This window comes from Poeciliopsis prolifica, unplaced genomic scaffold (genome assembly GCF_027474105.1).
Source record: "Poeciliopsis prolifica strain line A6 unplaced genomic scaffold, Auburn_PproV2 SCAFFOLD051, whole genome shotgun sequence".
Lineage (NCBI taxonomy): Eukaryota > Metazoa > Chordata > Actinopteri > Cyprinodontiformes > Poeciliidae > Poeciliopsis > Poeciliopsis prolifica.
This window is the reverse complement of record NW_026562426.1, coordinates 3,641,883-3,660,269: the sequence shown is the minus strand read 5'-3', so window position 1 is coordinate 3,660,269 and position 18,387 is coordinate 3,641,883. Positions and strand designations below refer to the sequence as shown.

Below are 18,387 nucleotides of genomic sequence, written 5' to 3'. Positions count from 1 at the left end.
AACGGCCTCGTGCTATTAATCGATCTGACAGCTCGATGTCAGTTTCATTCTATGCTTTTAGTAATGTTATGGCATTTTGTCATAGTGTATATAAACATAGTGTAAGAAAAGTAAATATTCAGAAGCAGAATTTTGTATTGATTTAGAGCTAATTGACTTTACTTTCAAATGTAAGAGGAAATGTTAAAGAATTTTACAATCATTTATTGTTATAATTCAAAGTTAATTATTACTATTATTCAGAATAAAACTTCCAGTGTATTTTTTTAATTTGTATGTTAACTAAAGATGTACTGCAATATCCCATCTCTAGTGATACTGTGTTGCTTTGTAAAGGTTTCATTGCTGTAACCTGAGCCTAAAGATAAGGAATGTAATTTTATCTCTTAAAAGAACTAGAAAAACTTGTTGCTGTATGGAATCCTTGAGCATTTGTACAAGTTTTGGAATGAGTTCGAGACAAATGCAGGAAATATTAATTTTATGGCTAAGCTTGAAGACGACCCTAATCTGCTATATTAACTTTCTGATAGTCATGACAGATGGGTCAAAGCAATATAAATAGAAGTCGATATCATCGTAGACATACCATTCTATTTGACAAGTCCATAGTTTGTTGGTAATATTCAGTTAGAATAACAGATGAGTGTCTCTTCAGTCTCTTGAGGCAAGGCCATGTTTTGAGTCATCATACCCGTGTCCATGACTGGTGCCCTTCCAGACTCACAGGTGCACGTCTCCCTGGAGGGAGGTACAGTCAGCACCTCCATGTCCACCTCAAAACTGGTCTTTGCCTCTCCAGACTCCCGAATAATGAGCATCTCGTACTCTAAGAACCGGATCAGAGCCTTGTCTGGAAGGTCCATTCTCTCCAGGTAGTCCAGCGACGATCCGTTCACTGACAGCCGCCTCTCTGGCTCAGGTTCTGAATGGAGAACAGCATGTCCGGGCTATTGGGTGTACGGTAGGCGTTTAGGGCCAGCTGTTTGCGGGACACCTTGGGGTCAACCAGAGAATAGGTGCAGGCCTGGCTGTCACGACCCAGCCTGAGAGGATCATCGGCAGAGCGTCTGCTCCTGGTCCCCAAGGGAAGCAAGTCATAGAGACCTTTACAGTTTTGCTCAGGGTGGTAAAACTTGATGTGGAGTAAAGTGAGGAGGTCCTCCTCTGTCTCCATTGTCTGAGACACGTTAGTCATGGATGAAGAGATCTAAAGTTATAAAATACTGTAAAGCATTTATACATGAACAATGTGCAATGCTTTTCATTGTTAAACCAAGATATTTTTGTCCTACCTGGAAGCTTTTTCTTCAAAGAAAGATATAGATAGACTCCCAATTTTCAGAGAGAATAAAATATTCGCTGAAAATAATCAGCGTAGCTACTGGTAATGACTCCCGACCATTTGTTTCTGTCAGTGCGGTGTAAACTTTTCTCTTGTCGTCTCAAGTGTCATCATTATCTCACGCCCCATTTGTAGCCATGGTGCTTTCACATACGAGTCTGAAGTTCCTACTCTTCCTACTGCAAGTCATACTTATAGTAGGAAAGTTTTCTGTTTGGACAAATGGGCAACGTTTTAAAGCAGGTTGGATTATTTTCCACTTTAGGCTTTACAATGACCTGAGACACAAAAAAAAGTGTGACAGTTGATCAGAAGACTGTAAAATAAAACAGTCTTCTGATGAAATAAAATATCCACAGTAAGTTGAAGACTTACTGGACATCAGTCTCTCATGTCTAGTAAAGACATTGGAGACTTAGTGGAGTGTCAAAAACAAACCTGCTGTCCTACTTTTCTTTTAGGTTTCTTTATTGCTGTGGAACACATTTTTACAGTAAGACCTTAAAAGCACCGTTACAGCTCTGGAAATTCCCTTTTGTTGCAACTTTAAACAGGGAGGAGGTCACTTCTTGGTTTCACATTTGCGAGCCAGAACAACTTACAGCTTACTCTGGAACGCTATTTCTGAACAGATGAACTGTTACTTATTAACAAACTGCTATATACTGTTTACATTGTCGACTACAACAATGAAGTATTTTGTTCAACTGTCAATTTTTGGAAGAAAATTAGAAGTAGTATAAAAAGTACAATGGTGTTAATTATGATGTGATGACTGAAATGTTTGTCAACAATTTAATAAAGAAAAGATTATAATATGATTATATCCAATCAGATACCCCATTTTTAGACATTTAAAAATATTGGATCACCTGAAGAGGCATTCTTTTTTCATATTTTTCAAATAAAGCTATAGAAAATTCAACTGACTAAAACTAAAATCACAACAGATGGTTAAAATGCAAATAAATCTAAATTACCCAGGCTACGACTAAAACTAAAACCGGGCGGTCAACTGGTTGTACAACTTACAAGTTTTGTTTTTCAGACAGTGAAAACATGACAAGAAAGTGGAAGTAGGATTATTCTCAATGTAGATTTGTTTGCGAAATTGTGGCAAGTTTCAACAAAATGGTTCTTGTGAAACCATATGTTGGAATGACAACGTTGTTTCAAGTGTAAATCAGTATCATGTAAAATCTTTTTTTTTTTTCAGCTTGACATCAAATTACAATGTTATTCCTTCATCAAAAACATACCTGGCCTGCTGCCCCAAATCTTTCATGCATATTTGAGAAATCCTTTAATCTCCGATGGCAACCATTCATCTATGCAAAATGTCTGGGCGGATCTAGTGCTGCCTTCAGACACAGCTCCTTCTCAGAGAAGCAGTTTCCCAGCTTCTGAGCTCCCGCCACACAGTGCAACCCTTCCTCGCTTCTCTCTCACTCAGCTCCTTCAGACTAGCCGGCAGCAATTAGCAAACACCTGGTGGCAATCTACCATTTTATTGACTTGACTTAATTTTGGCTGAATTTCATTATTAATAAATTGTTTAAGCTTAAAATCTTGTCGCAAGATTAAAATTATTATTAATATTACTCTTTTCAAACCTTTAATTTTTATATATATATTTACTCTTCTGAACCTTAGAGAGACGTAGGATTTGAAGCTGGTGTGCTTCAAATCTTTGTGGTGCTACTTCAGGTGATGAAAAATGACTACTTTTATGGACCTTTCAGCTAACCTCTCTGTCCACGTTTGAATACAAATAAAACCTCTTAAGCACTACCAATGTAAGACATTTTTCTGTCATATTTCAAAACGGAGACCCTTGTAAAACCTGAAATTTTCTGATGTGGTTCTTGTTTTACAAGAGATTTCAGAACCACCCTGCTGGGCACCTTCAAAGTGGAGTTTAACATTCCGCACTCTAGATGGCGGTGTGGTGCTACATTTCTCACATCTTCCTCTTGACATAGCTAACAGGAAGTTGTGGGAAGAACGGTCCACAAAAGATATTTCATTCTATCCAGGTCGTCTTTGGAAACCGTGAGTACATTCTTTGTGATTGATATTATTTATTGCTACAATTACATGCTATTGTCACTAGCACTTTGTCTGACGTCGAGCAAACTCACTCAACGGGCGCGTGAAATGTCCTTTGACATTTCGTGTTAGTGTGGCTGCGGCTTTCAAGGTGCTAGCTGATAGCTCAAGCTTATGGAGTTAAAACAGTCTCATACTTTACAAATAGACAGACTGAGATTCACAAATGAAAAGAGGAAGATTCACACTTGTATTTTTGATGCCAACACAAATATGTCTTCTGGACTGTGAGTTGTGTTGCATTTGTGTGTAAATCTTGAGACGCTCCTGCTGTCTCAATAGACCAAATGTCTTAAAAAATATATTATAATAATAATAAATGGTATACCTGATTGGATGATAAGCAACCAGTCAGATAGCTTCCTTGTTTCGGTCAGTCACATGACTGGACCCTCAGGTTGGGGTAACCTGTAGCCATGAAGAAGCTCAGACAATTTAGACCTCAGCCTGACTTCTGGCAGCAGAGAAGCGGTAAGTGAATCTTGATTTGTGAATTATGAGACTGATTTAGCTCCATATTTGTTTCATGAATGTCATTTATTGTGCATCATGTATGTTAATATCATATTTACCCTGTTTCCATTACATTTTACTTCCCTTGTTGATTAAACAGATTCTCAGCAATGGTGAAGATTTTTGTGGGGAACCTTCCCCGAGAAGCTACCGAGGATGAGATCAAGGAGCTCTTCGAGGAGCATGGCACAGTCACTGAATGTGCCATCATCAAGAACTTCGCCTTCGTCCATATGGATGACCGTAAGGCTGCCACCAAAGCCATCAAGGCCCTTCATCAGCACAAGCTCCATGGCACAGCAATCAATGTTGAGGCCAGCCACGGGAAGAACCAGGGCCCCGTGAAACTGCATGTAGCCAATGTAGAAAAAGGAGCTGATGACGAACTCCGTGCTCTGTTTGAAGAGTACGGTACGGTCACAGAGTGTGCTGTTGTCAAGAATTTTGCTTTTGTGCACATGCCCAACTATGATGAGGCCATGGATGCTATCAAAGGGCTTGATAACTCTGAGTTTCAAGGTAAGAGAGTCATGTGAGAGAAATTAAGCAATGCTCTTTCAAACTGAAATGGATTAATTATTTTATTTTTTTTGTAGACAAACGCATCCATGTTCAGGTTTCTAAGAGTCGACCAAGGTATGAAGAATGTGAAGAGTACCCACCTCCTCCCCCAGACAGGGGAGGTTACTGGCCTCCACACTATCCAGGAGAGCGGCCTGAGCCTCCCCCACCCGGTTACCTGAGGGGTCGCCCCATGCCCCCTGGTTATCCAGGTCCTCCTCTGCCACCCCCTCCTCCCAGGCGGGCAGCTTATCCTGAGCGGCCCTATGACAGCGAAAGGGAGCGATACAGTGTAGTAGATTACTACGAGAAGTACCGTGCTCGTCCGTATGCCATGTCTCCCTATGAAGAGCATCGTGCTATACCCCCACCTCCTCCGCCTCCGCCCTCTTCTGTCGTTCGAGACCGCCTTATGACCTCACCGCTTAATCCATATGAGCGTCGCCCCCTCCCTCCTCCGCCTCCGCCCTCATCGTACTACGCCCGAGATCGCAGCCCAATCCGGAGGGCTCCTAACGCACCGTTACCCCCTCCGCCCAGTAATGGCTATGCCTACGATCGCTCTCCATACACAGTTCCACGTGCAAGGGATCCCTATGCGGACCGGCTGCCTCCGCCTCCACCTGCACGCTACGCATACTAATGCGACACGTCAGCATTTTGAAGGTGAGATTAGGACAGAGTTAAAAAAAATATATATATATATATATTTTCTCGCTCTCCACTTCGTCCCTCTAAAGGCAGAGGCAGCTTTAGATAATCTTGGACGAAACCTGCAATTTTCGTCTCACAAATCACTGTTTGAATACAAATTACTTTATTAGTAAAACATTTAAACTGTGATTCGACGCGACAGAAAATAATGTTCTGTTTGGAGGCTGACTGACGAAAGGGCCTTCGTACTGGACATTGGGGAACAAAAGTAATGGAAAACGTACTGTTAATGTCCTGGAGGCAAATCGTTCATTTGTTTTATTTGCTCTTTTTTCAGGATTGTTGTCCGACTGCGTCGCTGCTTCCTGATTCACGTGACTTTATCCTCTTCCTGTCTGCGGCTGAGCGCGTTTCGTTCCTCTACAACACTCAAAAGGAACTGAATTCTTTTCGTCAGTGGCTGTTTGTTTGGTTTTAGTACCTAGAATATGTTTTTTCCTTCTTCTGACTGTTTTAGTATTGAATTGTACTGTAAAGACCTTACTGGCAAACGTCTGAATGGGGCGTCTTTTTTTTTTAAAACAACCTTTTCGTTTTATTAAGCGTAATATTGTGTGTGACGTTAGAAAGTTAAATAACATTCGCATTCCTTTAAAGGCGGCTTTAGTTTACTCCCCAACCTGCACGTTTGATTAATCATGTAAATGCTCTCCATCAAAATTCAAACTTCTGTGGCGTTGCTGAAACGTAAATGAATAACATGTAAATTTAATGACGCAATTAATACTGTGCGATTGCAAGATCTGTTAAATGTTCCCTTTTGGTAAAATAATTTTTGGTTAGTAAGTGTGATCTCGATGCTCACTGCGCAACACCTTTTCACCTCTGTAACCGTTTGTCATTATTTGCTGTTTTCAATCATCTTTTCCTTAATAGAAACAAACGAATCACAACCATGTAAAAGCGTTACGTTTATTAAAGAACGTGTTGTCGGATCTTGTGAGTTTTTATCACTCACCAGCGTACCACTCGACTTTACCCACTCAGTATCAAAATTTAAATAAAGTCAAAGTTCTTCCTAGTGTACGCAAAGATTTCCAAGCCAAAACCTCTGTTGACCTGGGGCCAGCACTAACATCCAAAGGCTGTAGGGGAGCTTCACAGTCAGCAGGTAAGTCAAGGGATTTCTGACACCAGAAATATGTCACCTGTTTGTTTTTACTGCTTTTGTAGATCATCATCAGTTTTAGAAACTGAGGACTTCATGTTGTAGGAATGAAACTGAACAATGAAGTTTTGCAATTTAGGAGTTTTTACTATTAATTTACAGCTTCACAGATGGGTGACAAAAAATGAGACGTCAAACAAGTGTTATCAGGCACCTCTCTTAACATGACCCTATTTTAATGAAAAAAGATGTCAATATGGGCTCCATGTTCTTTGTACGATAAAAGGAAGTCACTGAATGGCAGGTAGAGTCATGGAAAAAAAATAGACTCAAGTAATTGTGATTTTTATGTACTAGCACTGTGTTCTTAGTCAAAAGCTCCAATTAGATTAATACTTCCCAGCAAGATGGGAAGTATTAGGAATTTCACACTTCAAGTCATCATGTGGATGATTTCATCTCTTGCAGCTGGCCTGACAGGACTCAAGTCTGACTTACGTGGTCAAATAGGTTAGCAGACATGCTTCAAAATGACCTTTGTAGCATGGAACCACTTTGTAGTCAGTGGTTGTAAAGGCTGTACATAGCACTTAGTTGTGTTGCACTTCAGAGAAAAGTTCCAACAGGATTAATCCTAGAAAGCTGAAACGAGCTAGTTTTGGTCTCTAGACACTCTCTTTGGCACATTGCAGTTTACGTTATCCTTGAACAAAACTAAATTCACTGTTTTTAAAGGTAGCTTGCACACCGCTTTGCACATGTTTTCCTTGTGACTTTGCACACACAGCTATCCCAGCATTGTATTGCTTTACCAGCACAAAACGGTAAAACTTGGTGTATGCCGGCCATGAAGTTAGGACTTTACACAGCTCTGTAATTGGTTTGTTATTGACACATCTGAAGTTTGTTGTGAAAAAGGGTTGAATTCATGACACCTAGAACACAAGAACCCTTGTGATAAAATGTACAAAGTGGATCTTTTCAGTCTACGGTTTGTGGGTGTAATGAATCAGCTCCTCTTTGATTGAATATGCTTCGTAGTGCTAAGTACAGTTCTGACACCTGAAAGAGGTTCTGCTAATCCTGTTTTTGTATGAACGTCTGCTTTCTGACTTACCAAGTTGAAGATTATTAGAAGATGCCAGAGTGAAACGCATTCCAGGGAATAGTTTGATATACTCATTCACAAAGGGAATGGTCCAGTTTGGATGGGAAGAGATAACAATGTAATTTGTGATTTCTAACATGCTAGTAGAACTAAAAGGCCCACCAGAAGACATATAATAGTGGCACAGTCATGGAACTGATTGTTGAAATGTTCAGCAATGAAAACAATGAAGTTCAGCCTCAAGTATGTTTAGAAGTTGCACTAGAAGGCATTACCAGCTCTGTGGTCATTTTTTAATCACAGATTTGAGTGCTCCTTACAAAATATTTTTGGAATGATATAGTGCAAAGACCTTCATTCATGTTCAGACTGAGATCATCCACATGCCATTGGTAATGTAACTGTTTATGGCGGTGTTGTACATCACATTGTCAGGAAATAAATTGTATTTCATAAAATGCGATTTCTATTCGATTTGATGCCAAAATGCAGTGGAACTGATCTTTTACCAAAACATCAGATTTGGTTTTGTCATCCATCTGTAAAATGAAGTTGCTAATAAAGTCTTTTCAGTAAATAAAAAGATTTGTTCTAACTTTCTGGTTACATTAAAGACAGTGTGAAAATAGAATTCTTTTAGAGGATGTTTATGTTGAAGCTTAATATTTTCTCCCAGTTAGCACGAATAACTTTCATAAATAGAAATCTGTATTTTGCACTTGTAAGGACAAAATATTTTTGTTTGCATGTGGTGATGTAATTTTTGGAAGTAGTATTTGCAAACAAAAAAAAAGAACTTTCAAAAATGTACAGTGATTTCAGTTTCTGTCTTTTTATAAGTCTGATTTAACATAAAGTATTTTTACCCACAGAATTGACTTTGTGTATGTCATCTGAAAACCATGGTTGTATTTCTTAGCTTCATACATTTCAAGCGTTGAAATTGCAAACGGTTTCTGCTTGGGAAATGATGAGGCAGGAATTGTTCTGTTTTGAAAAAATTTAGATTTTTTTGAAAAGAAAATATTCAAGAATCAGTAGCTATTTTGAACAATTCAAAATCTCAGTTTGACAATACTAAAGGTTTACTGGGGAAGTCAATTTAACAGTATTTTGGAAAATTTATATTTTTTAAAGTTATATTTTGAACGATTGACATATTTTTATTAAAAATGTATTGCTGATTTACCTTTAATAGATGATCTTTATATTTTATAATAATACCTTTACTCTGATTATAAAAACTGATTTGTTTAAATATTTCATTTAAAACAAAATTTTGACGCAATTACCAGTGTAGGACTGAAGGCGGACTCTTTAGTTGTGGTGAAAAAAGCTTTCATCCTGCAGCATCTCTTCATACAGCACAAGGACGTTTGTCCAGTTCAAACTATAGTTAACCAGTTCAGTCTGAAAGACATGGCAGTTCAAGCCAGATTCACAGACTATCTCTTCAGATTCTCTGACGTTACCTTTTGTCTTTAGTGACTCAACAAATAAGCTATTTCCCCATAAAAATAGCTTTCCAATGTTTACCTGGTCAAGAGACAGAAATTTATAGCGTGAAGGAAATACAAGATAGTTACTGGTTCTCTTGTTCAAAGTCCAGACGTACAGGCATTTTTCTGAGCTTCTGTGTGGAACACTTGATTATTCTTCAATATGCTGCAAGCCTTATACAGACAGCTTTTTCACGCTCTTGGGCCGTGTCACACTTCTCCTTTCAGTGGATTTGGGTTTCAGATGGTTTTCCCAGCAGATAGTCTCGTCCCTCCAGTAGAGTCGCCCTTTTAAGCCTCCATGTTATGGAAGCTGGAAGTGAAGCATTTGTGTCTGAGGGACTCTGACCAAATAGGTCAGAAGGCTTACTTTTGACCCCATAGCACCTTTCAGTTGCAGTTTTGCCATGTAACTTATGGATTTCAATGTTTAAACACCCAAAGGAGAGGCTGGTAGCAAAAGCTTTTCTGTCAAGTTTCCCAACTTGATCTATAATGGGAACATCATTTACAAATGTTGGACAAAAGATGCTGTAAAAATAGTAGTTTATTGCTTAAACCTATGATTCAGAAGTAAATAACATTAAAACATCACAATATTCATATTTACAAAAATGAAAGCAGACATTTAAGGTTCTAGATTTATTTGATCTATTTGCAAAAGTCAAAGTAAAGAATTTAATAATTTCACAATAGAATATAAATATCATTACCAAATTAAACTTTACTGTAACAAATGGATAGCAATGTCTTGATGCTTAGCTCAGTCTGGTGATCATTCATAATGGATGAGTGTCTTATCAGTTTCCCGAGGTCCAAGTTCTCTTAACCCAGCCGTGTTTTGAGTCATCATACCCGTGTCCATGACTGGTGCCCTTCCAGACTCACAGGTGCACGTCTCCCTGGAGGGAGGTACAGTCAGCACCTCCATGTCCACCTCAAAACTGGTCTTTGCCTCTCCAGACTCCCGAATAATGAGCATCTCGTACTCTAAGAACCGGATCAGAGCCTTGTCTGGAAGGTCCATTCTCTCCAGGTAGTCCAGCGACGATCCGTTCACTGACAGCCGCCCTCTCTGGCTCAGGTTCTGAATGGAGAACAGCATGTCCGGGCTATTGGGTGTACGGTAGGCGTTTAGGGCCAGCTGTTTGCGGGACACCTTGGGGTCAACCAGAGAATAGGTGCAGGCCTAGCTGTCACGACCCAGCCTGAGAGGATCATCGGCAGAGCGTCTGCTCCTGGTCCCCAAGGGAAGAAAGTAATAGAGACCTTTACAGTTTTGCTCAGGGTGGTAAAACTTGATGTGGAGTAAAGTGAGGAGGTCCTCCTCTGTCTCCATTGTCTGAGACACGTTAGTCATGGATGAAGAGATCCTGATAAAATCTGTTGAGAGATTAGAAGTAATAAAATGCTTGAGGAGAAAACTGATCGAGAAAGCATTCAAAGTCATAGAGATAACTTGGGCTGAGGCAGTTTCCTCATCAAAGAAATGTGATACAAACAAGACACAACAAAGGAAAGTCTAGTCTTACCTGAAAGCTAACTGTTTCACGTGAAAGTCTTTTTTTCTGCCCTCGCACAGAAACGAAAGTGATCAACTACGAGCTGAGGACAAAGTGAGTAACATCGCTTCTTCTCCTTATGAAACAGGAAAGGCTCTTCCTGTCTGCTCTGTAATCTTTCGTCATTCTCTCCCCTCCCTTAACCCCGTGACCTGTTGCTTTCAAGCATAAATTCAGAAATTGCAGTACTAGGTATTTTTGCTTGAAATTATGCAGCAGTAAACAGAAACTATTTTTCAACATTTTTAAACTTGAATATAGCAGTCAAGAATTTCTGTCAACCAACATAAAAAAATTGGAAGGTTAAATTTGAAAGACTCACTGATATAGTACTCTGTCAACATATCAGCAGTTTTTGTCTTACATTTTGAAAGGACTTTGTGGTTTCCGACCTGTAGAAGATGTATAAATAAATGTTTCTTACTCACTTAAGATATGTATTTTTGGGTCTTTTGCTGCATCATAAGACAAAGAATAACTGAACTACAGATATTATTAAAAATCCTACTATCTCATTTTTTCACTACTAAGGTTTTTTGTGGGCAGAATGTTTTCTTATTTCAAGCAAACTTTTATTACATGGCTTTATTGTACATGCTCGCTCTGGCGTGGCCTGGAGGATCCTTTAACAATGGGAAAATTTGCATAGTTTCACAATTGTTAAGCCTTCAGTGCTTATCGGAGCAGTGGCGGAGCTAGACTTTTTTTCAAGGGGTGGCCAAAGGGTGAGCAAGGCTTTATCAGAGGGGTCCATATACAAATGATGAATGAAAGGAAACAAATAAGTTAAGTTGTAATTAGTTAAGTTTGTGTAGCATAACATGGGTAGTGTGTGCCTACCAACTGGTCCTTTTGGTGTGCAATAGGTTGTGCTGGGTGGGGGGAGTTCAGTGCCATTTCCTTCTGCTTCACCGTCTTCCTCCCCAGAGTCTGTCTCTGAATCTATATCACAATCATCTCTCTCTGGAACTTAATTGTGAAATGCATAAACAGACACAATAGAAAATGCAAAAAGCATCATGCTAACCTTTAGAATTAGGCTTATAATAACTCTCTGTCACAGCCTCTAACCCGCTGGTGATACACTTGGGCCTGGTGTTTCCTGGCTGGCTTCTACAGGTTGGTCACTGCAGCAGAGTTCTGTCTGGTCCTGGTCTGGCCCTGGTTTTTACCTCTTTAAGAAGAACTGGGAGATATTCCATTTTCTCTTCATTTGGGCTCTACACAAAATAAGAGCCTGGTATTTAGACTCCATGACTGTTTGGCAGAGATAACACTATTTTAACTATTTAATCTATAGTTTTTAGTTTTCTGTAGCTAGCTAAAATACTAAATTAAAAATAGATTAAATTAATTAATATAACTACTTAGGTTATAATTCAAAGCTTTCATATGACATAGCCTACTTACATTTCAGTCATTATAAAACTTAATGGTTTTTCACATATTCTTACCACACACATTTCAAGCAAGAGCTGGGAGATATAAAACATTAGAGGGCAGCATGTGCACTAAAACATATGTTAAAAGAATCTGTCTAAAACACGATCTATCAGCACTAGCATGGCTAATATAATAAACGAGGTACTATGCAGCGGTGCACAACCATTTTTTTTTTCTTTTTAGAAATGTATGACAAGTGCCGCCTCTCATTAGGAAGGTAACACAGCGGTTACCGCTGAGCGGTAAAATGTTGTAAATACCTGCAAAACTCCTCAACGGCATACTCTAAAGCCGCGGGTGTGTTTTGGATCAACCAGGAACCACATGTCAGTTTAACCAATGAACAGCGTCAGTGAGCAGCATAGGCTGCTACTGCATCGGGCTGCCTTCAGGGACAGTCGGAAATTACACTTTTTCTGGCAAATCTTTGCCGATTTCATAAGTAGGCTATTATATTTTAAAATTACCATTTCCAGTGGGGTGGCAGTAGGGGTAGCAAGAGCTCTGTTGGGGGTGGCATTTCACCCCTCTGGCTCCGCCACTGTATTGGAGAGGAACCTTGTGAAAGTTAATCGTTCTCATTAACCCAGGTGTGTGTAAACATTCATTTCTTTCTGTTCATCTTTGACATAAATCAAGCTGCAAAACATTTGGAAAATCAACAACTTAACAGCTTTACCTCATTTCACCAAGGCTTGTGCGCATCGTTTGTTTACAGTTATCTTAAAGTATATTCAGCATGTGGACTAAACTTCAGAAGTTAAACTTCACATGTGGCCGGAGTTACCTTTGATATTAAGAGCACTTCAGTGTCAACTCAAGTACAAAGCTGCAAAACAATCCCAAATTCTCTAAAACAATTTGGATGTTAAGCACAGTCTGTGATGGTGGGCTCAAACATACTGTGCTTTTTCTTTGTTTTTTGTTTTTTTAAAAAGAGTCTGTGCTTGTTCATTGTAGGTTTTGCCTAGCATTTTCTTCTCATATCTCTTATTTTGTAAAGTTTCAATGGAACTTGTAAAGTAACGACGGATTTATTCTGCCTATTTGATAAGCAACAACAGGTTGCTCCAAATGTTTGAACAAAGATTGATCTAGTGATAAATCAGCTCTAACATTTTGGCATAAAACACGAGAATTAACACAAAATAAAAATGCCACGTCGTTGTCCTTAGTAAATATGACAAACAAAATTATAAGTTCACTTATACTAGGTTGAATGTGTTATTTATGATCATTTTTGAAGTCTCTTTATGAATAATGTATTATTTGACCCTCCACAACAGCGCGCGGCGTGCTTCACGTCGTTGCGTGGAAGAAGCGGAAGTCGTCAATTTGTGACGGAAGTTGTGAGGAGAATACCTCGTCAGATAAACTTGGATGTTTTGGCCGTTTAATACAAAGGTACTGAAAACATATGTTCATTTATACCTGCATTATGTTTTATTTAGCATTTCCGAATCAAGTGTTTCTCCTTTTGAGCCTTTGTTCGTCTTGTTGTAAGAAGTGTTACATTGAATGGCTACCTAAAGTAAAGCTACGGAAGGCTCAAGTTATTGTTCAAGATTTTACGTTTACAAAATAAACGCGATGGTCATGAAAGTTGATCTTTAATGACTTTAATGAAAACGGTTTATCAATAGAAAAAGCGGTAGAGTTCAGGCGGCACCAAGCTAGACCCTTCAGCTCTTATTACGAAGTAACTAACAGTGAAAACCATGTTTTTGGCAAGCATGTATACGCAATTTGTGTATTGATCTGTTTTTTCTCCTCTCCCTGTGTCCCCTGGTGTAGCCAAATGTTATGTATGTTTGTATTGCTGAGTGCAGCAGAAAATAAGAGCTTAACAAAATATAAATACATTGAAGTTACCATCAAATTAGCAGATCTAGTCCATGTCTACTTTCATAAAATAAGGTCTCATTAAAATATAGTTTAATAATTGTGAGATTTAATAAATCAGAGAAAAGGAAAAATGTCAATCTCCATCTCTGAAAATTAGATCAGAAAATTAGGTCAGGTGTCAGGACGTGTAACAGCACGTTTGGTAGACCCGTCAAATATTTATTCTGATATTTGCCTGATGGTGGCTCGGGTTTCTGACGCATTTAGCCTGCAGTACATAAAGAAAGCATAAAGAGAATGCGCGATCAAGTTGTGTCGATCTACATATTGTAGTTTAAATAGAGGAGTAGCAGGTGACTGTTGAGGAAGGAAAAAAAAGTAATTAAAGAATAGATGTCGGTTAGACTCTTAAGCGCAGGAAATGCGCACGCCCCCTCTCCCTTTTCAGTTGCTTTGTCTTTTTTGTGAGTAAATAACTTATTGGTGTTTTCCCATCATGACCTGGTGTGAAGTGTGGTTTAGCCTTTGAGTTGCACCACAGCACAGCACAAGAGGATCCTGTAGAACAATATGGACTCTGAATATCGGCTTTTATGTGTACGAGTATACATAAAATATAGTATATATCTATTTAAATATGTCATCACCTAACCTTATGTATAGTTTTATACATTTTCTTTTTATATTTTTGTCATTGTTTTTATCCTTTGCATATTATGGTGGCTTACAATGATTCCAAAGACTGTATAGGAATGACCTTGTGGTGTTATCATTGGAGGGAGATGGGGTGTTGGTTTCTCTAGGTTTCAGCCAGCATTTTCCACACCATAGCTTGGGTCTGGAAGTGCTAGTGTTCGGACTTGGAGACAGGTGGATTTACTTTAAGTTGCAGGGAAACTTGGATTTTCCTTCCTGTTCCATAACTTTCCTATCCCATTTTGCTTTTAAATAGATTCTCAGCAATGGTGAAGATTTTTGTGGGGAACCTTCCTCAAGAAGCTACCGAGGATGAGATCAAGGAGCTCTTTGAGGAGCATGGCACAGTCACTGAGTGTGCCATCATCAAGAACTTCGCCTTCGTCCATATGGATGACCGTAAGGCTGCCACCAAAGCCATCAAGGCCATTCATCAGCACAAGCTCCACGGCACAGCAATCAATGTTGAGGCCAGCCACGGGAAGAACCAGGGCCCCGTGAAACTGCATGTAGCCAATGTAGAAAAAGGAGCTGATGACGAACTCCGTGCTCTGTTTGAAGAGTACGGTACGGTCACAGAGTGTGCTGTTGTCAAGAATTTTGCTTTTGTGCACATGCCCAACTATGATGAGGCCATGGATGCTATCAAAGGGCTTGATAACTCTGAGTTTCAAGGTAAGAGAGTCATGTGAGAGAAATTAAGCAATGCTCTTTTAAACTGAAATGGATTAATTATTTTATTTTTTTGTAGACAAACGCATCCATGTTCAGGTTTCTAAGAGTCGACCAAGGTATGAAGAATGTGAAGAGTACCCACCTCCTCCCCCAGACAGGGGAGGTTACTGGCCTCCACACTATCCAGGAGAGCGGCCTGAGCCTCCCCCACCCGGTTACCTGAGGGGTCGCCCCATGCCCCCTGGTTACCCAGGTCCTCCTCTGCCACCCCCTCCTCCCAGGCGGTCAGTTTATCTAGAGCGGCCCTATGACAGTGAAAGGGAGCGATACAGTGTAGTAGATTACTACGAGAAGTTCCGAGCTCGTCAGTATGCCAGATCTCCCTATGAAGAGCATCGTGCTATACCCCCACCTCCTCCGCCGCTACCCTCATCTGTCGTTCGAGACCGCCCTCTGACCTCACCGCTTAATCCATATGAGCGTCGGCCTCTCCCTCCTCCCCCTCCGCCTCCGCCCTCATCGTACTACGCCCGAGATCGCAGCCCAATCCGGAGGGCTCCTAACGCACCGTTACCCCCTCCGCCCAGTAATGGCTATGCGTATGAGCGCTCTCGACTATCTCCTGTTTCCCGGGTCTCTGCATATGGCGTTCCACGCGCAATGGACCCCTATGCAGGCAGGCTGCCTCCACCACCTGCTCGTTATGCATATTGACAATTGAAGGTGAGCATAGATCAGAGATACCGTCGTCTTCACATCCCGCTTTAAAATGCATTACGTACCTCTAAAGGTAGAGGCAAACGTCTGTGTCTGAGTGGTTTGGATTCTCGTCAGTGCATTTGCTTGAACATTCCTAATATGAGATTCAAAGCTATGAAGAAAAATTTCTGTCGGACAGGTTTTAAGTTTCTGACCTTAGAAGGCAGCAAAAACTGTGATGAAACTGCGCGTTTTGATTCTACATGTGTAGATAGTTCATTTTGTAATTTGCTCTTTTTCAGGAATTTTGTCCGACTGCGTTGAGGCACGGCGCCTCCTGATGCGCTCTTCATCCTAGCTCTTCATCGCTGCGGCTTGGCGCGTCGTGTAGGCCTTTGATGATTACGAGAAGAGCCAGACCGGTGGCGTTGACGTCTCTTTTTGTTTTAACTTGGGAGGATTCTTTCTTTTTTTTTTTTACATTTTTTGGGAATAATTCTACTAGTAGTATTTTAATTGTTTTAACGTCTGAGTAATCGCATCGCATGTTTCAGTTTCTTTATTTTTTTGCATCGTTTAAGTAATTTTGATTTATGCGAGTCTGACAAACCTAAATTATGCCTGCAATATAATAACGACAAAACTTTGGCCCTCGAACAGAAATGTAGTCTGTACGTTTGTTCCGTCATGTCAGTGAAACGCTAAATTCTCCAACAATAATATTGTAAACCTTTTGTTTATGTCGTCAATTTTTAATGGATGAATTGGATGGGGGGAGGTTATTTGCTCAGTTTTTGTCTAAAAGAAAAACAACTACTTTGATCACTTTGATCAGGTGTTGGTATCACAACCAAAATGTGATGCACCAGCAATCTGACCATGTGACGGTCAAAACGGTGAGTAAAGGTAGATGGATCGTTTGACAGGAGTTTGATTGGGTTGCATTTGGTTTCTCATAAGACTGGCTGCCAATATTCTGCAGCATGTACTCCTTACGATACGGTATGAGGAGATCTCGGTGCACCCTAGTTTTCCCAGCATTTAATACCTGACACTTGTAAGGTTCTCCTGCTGTACAATAGCATAACTTTTGGCACCTGGCTTTATGTAATCCCACAATGTCATCCACTATCAAACAACCAAAAGGGTAAAACATCCTAGAGGTGAATACGTTCTGTAGGCACTATCTTACTTGTCGTAATAAATAACCTTGTCAAAGTCGGTGTGTTAGATAAAGAATGTGCCGTCTTTCTTGTGAGCTCCCAAAGTTTACTCTTTCCATCTACCCCTTCTGTCTATGCCAAAATGTTGCTATTTTCCCCATTTGAACCTCCCCCACAAAAACAACAAAAGAACGAAGAGGCAGGGAACATTTAATAGCAGAGGCTAATTTATTTGCATGCGGGGTCAGGATTACATCAAAGACATCTGAGCACCCTCATGATGAACAGGTAAGACAACTTACCAATACAGTCTTTTGTTTAGGTTATGTCAGTTTTGCTAGGTATAATCAGTCATACGGATCGATATCAGTCCATGATATCAACCTGTATCAACCTGGTAATTTGATATAACACATTACTTCTTTATATTTACTCACTGGCAAAACTAGTTGAGCACAATTTAAGGATGAAGGACATCTTCTATCGGATCTTGAGAATACTTGTGTATACTCATGTATAAATGAGTTTGTAAGGCCATAGCACTTGAGTACAGGTGTTGGTATCACAACCAAAATGTGATGCACCAGCAATCTGACCATGTGACGGTCAAAACGGTGAGTAAAGGTAGATGGATCGTTTGACAGGAGTTTGATTGGGTTGCATTTGGTTTCTCATAAGACTGGCTGCCAATATTCTGCAGCATGTACTCCTTACGATACGGTATGAGGAGATCTCGGTGCACCCTAGTTTTCCCAGCATTTAATACCTGACACTTGTAAGGTTCTCCTGCTGTACAATAGCATAACTTTTGGCACCTGGCTTTATGTAATCCCACAATGTCATCCACCATCAAACTTGCAACTTAAAGTCAAATGGAGTCATTTGACTGTCATGATTGTAACTTCCTGTATCATCTCCCTTGACCCATGACACCCTTGTTTAAGCTATTGTAAAAGAATGCAGCTTTGTTTGGAATTTGATTGTATGAAATCAGTTTTTATTTATAAAAGCATTCTTTCTAAATCCTTCACTTGGTGCTTTACTGGTTTTGTCAGTCAGTGTTAACAGTCTTGTAAGGGAGTACTGCATTTTTAAGACATAGGCAGTAAAATTTATACTTTCTGCAATCTTTAAATGTGGAAGATCCAAAGATGAGTTGCAGTGATTAGAAAATGAGTGTTAAAAATATAAATGAATTAGTCCAAAATGTAGATTTGTTAGGTTAAGCTGTATACTTTTTAGATATTAGAAATTTGCATTGTAGTGTTGACTTTTTATGTTTTAGTTTTTACATACGTTAATAAAACTTTCTAAAAAAATGACATGAATTTTGTGCTTGCTTTTATG

At 39.7% G+C, this 18,387-nt stretch overlaps 4 protein-coding genes across 4 annotated transcripts; 2 read left to right on the top strand and 2 right to left on the bottom strand.

Annotated features, from left to right (window-relative positions):
* Positions 1-72: 72 nt before the first annotated feature.
* Positions 73-1,410, bottom strand: LOC129378343 (TRAF-interacting protein with FHA domain-containing protein A-like). Its single transcript, XM_055058656.1, is given in 3 exon segments — positions 73-907; positions 910-1,210; positions 1,296-1,410. Coding segments are annotated over 2 exon segments (570 nt in total). The 5' UTR covers positions 1,199-1,210; positions 1,296-1,410; the 3' UTR covers positions 73-626.
* Positions 1,411-3,317: 1,907 nt separating this feature from the next.
* Positions 3,318-6,177, top strand: LOC129378366 (RNA-binding protein 4B-like). Its single transcript, XM_055058702.1, has 4 exons — positions 3,318-3,397; positions 4,068-4,486; positions 4,564-5,194; positions 5,520-6,177. The coding sequence occupies exons 2-3, from the start codon at positions 4,078-4,080 to the stop codon at positions 5,169-5,171; spliced, it is 1,017 nt and encodes a 338-aa protein (XP_054914677.1). The 5' UTR covers positions 3,318-3,397; positions 4,068-4,077; the 3' UTR covers positions 5,172-5,194; positions 5,520-6,177.
* Positions 6,178-9,555: 3,378 nt separating this feature from the next.
* LOC129378353 (TRAF-interacting protein with FHA domain-containing protein A-like) lies at positions 9,556-10,317 on the bottom strand. The gene is given in 1 exon segment (XM_055058675.1): positions 9,556-10,317. A coding segment is annotated over 1 exon segment (585 nt). The 3' UTR covers positions 9,556-9,732.
* A 16-nt stretch (positions 10,318-10,333) lies between these two features.
* LOC129378352 (RNA-binding protein 4B-like) lies at positions 10,334-18,362 on the top strand. The gene is made up of 5 exons (XM_055058673.1): positions 10,334-10,573; positions 13,249-13,366; positions 14,760-15,178; positions 15,255-15,901; positions 16,180-18,362. Exons 3-4 carry the CDS (start codon positions 14,770-14,772, stop codon positions 15,890-15,892), a joined length of 1,047 nt encoding a protein of 348 aa, XP_054914648.1. The 5' UTR covers positions 10,334-10,573; positions 13,249-13,366; positions 14,760-14,769; the 3' UTR covers positions 15,893-15,901; positions 16,180-18,362.
* The last annotated feature ends 25 nt before the right edge of the window (positions 18,363-18,387 follow it).

Bases quoted from the DNA above. Each gene is read 5' to 3' on its own strand.
- LOC129378366 (XM_055058702.1), top strand. From the start codon at position 4,078: ATGGTGAAGATTTTTGTGGGGAACCTTCCCCGAGAAGCTACCGAGGAT. The intron at 4,487-4,563 runs GTAAGAGAGTCA...TTTTTTTTGTAG, and splicing joins TGATAACTCTGAGTTTCAAG to ACAAACGCATCCATGTTCAG.
- LOC129378352 (XM_055058673.1), top strand. From the start codon at position 14,770: ATGGTGAAGATTTTTGTGGGGAACCTTCCTCAAGAAGCTACCGAGGAT. The intron at 15,179-15,254 runs GTAAGAGAGTCA...ATTTTTTTGTAG, and splicing joins TGATAACTCTGAGTTTCAAG to ACAAACGCATCCATGTTCAG.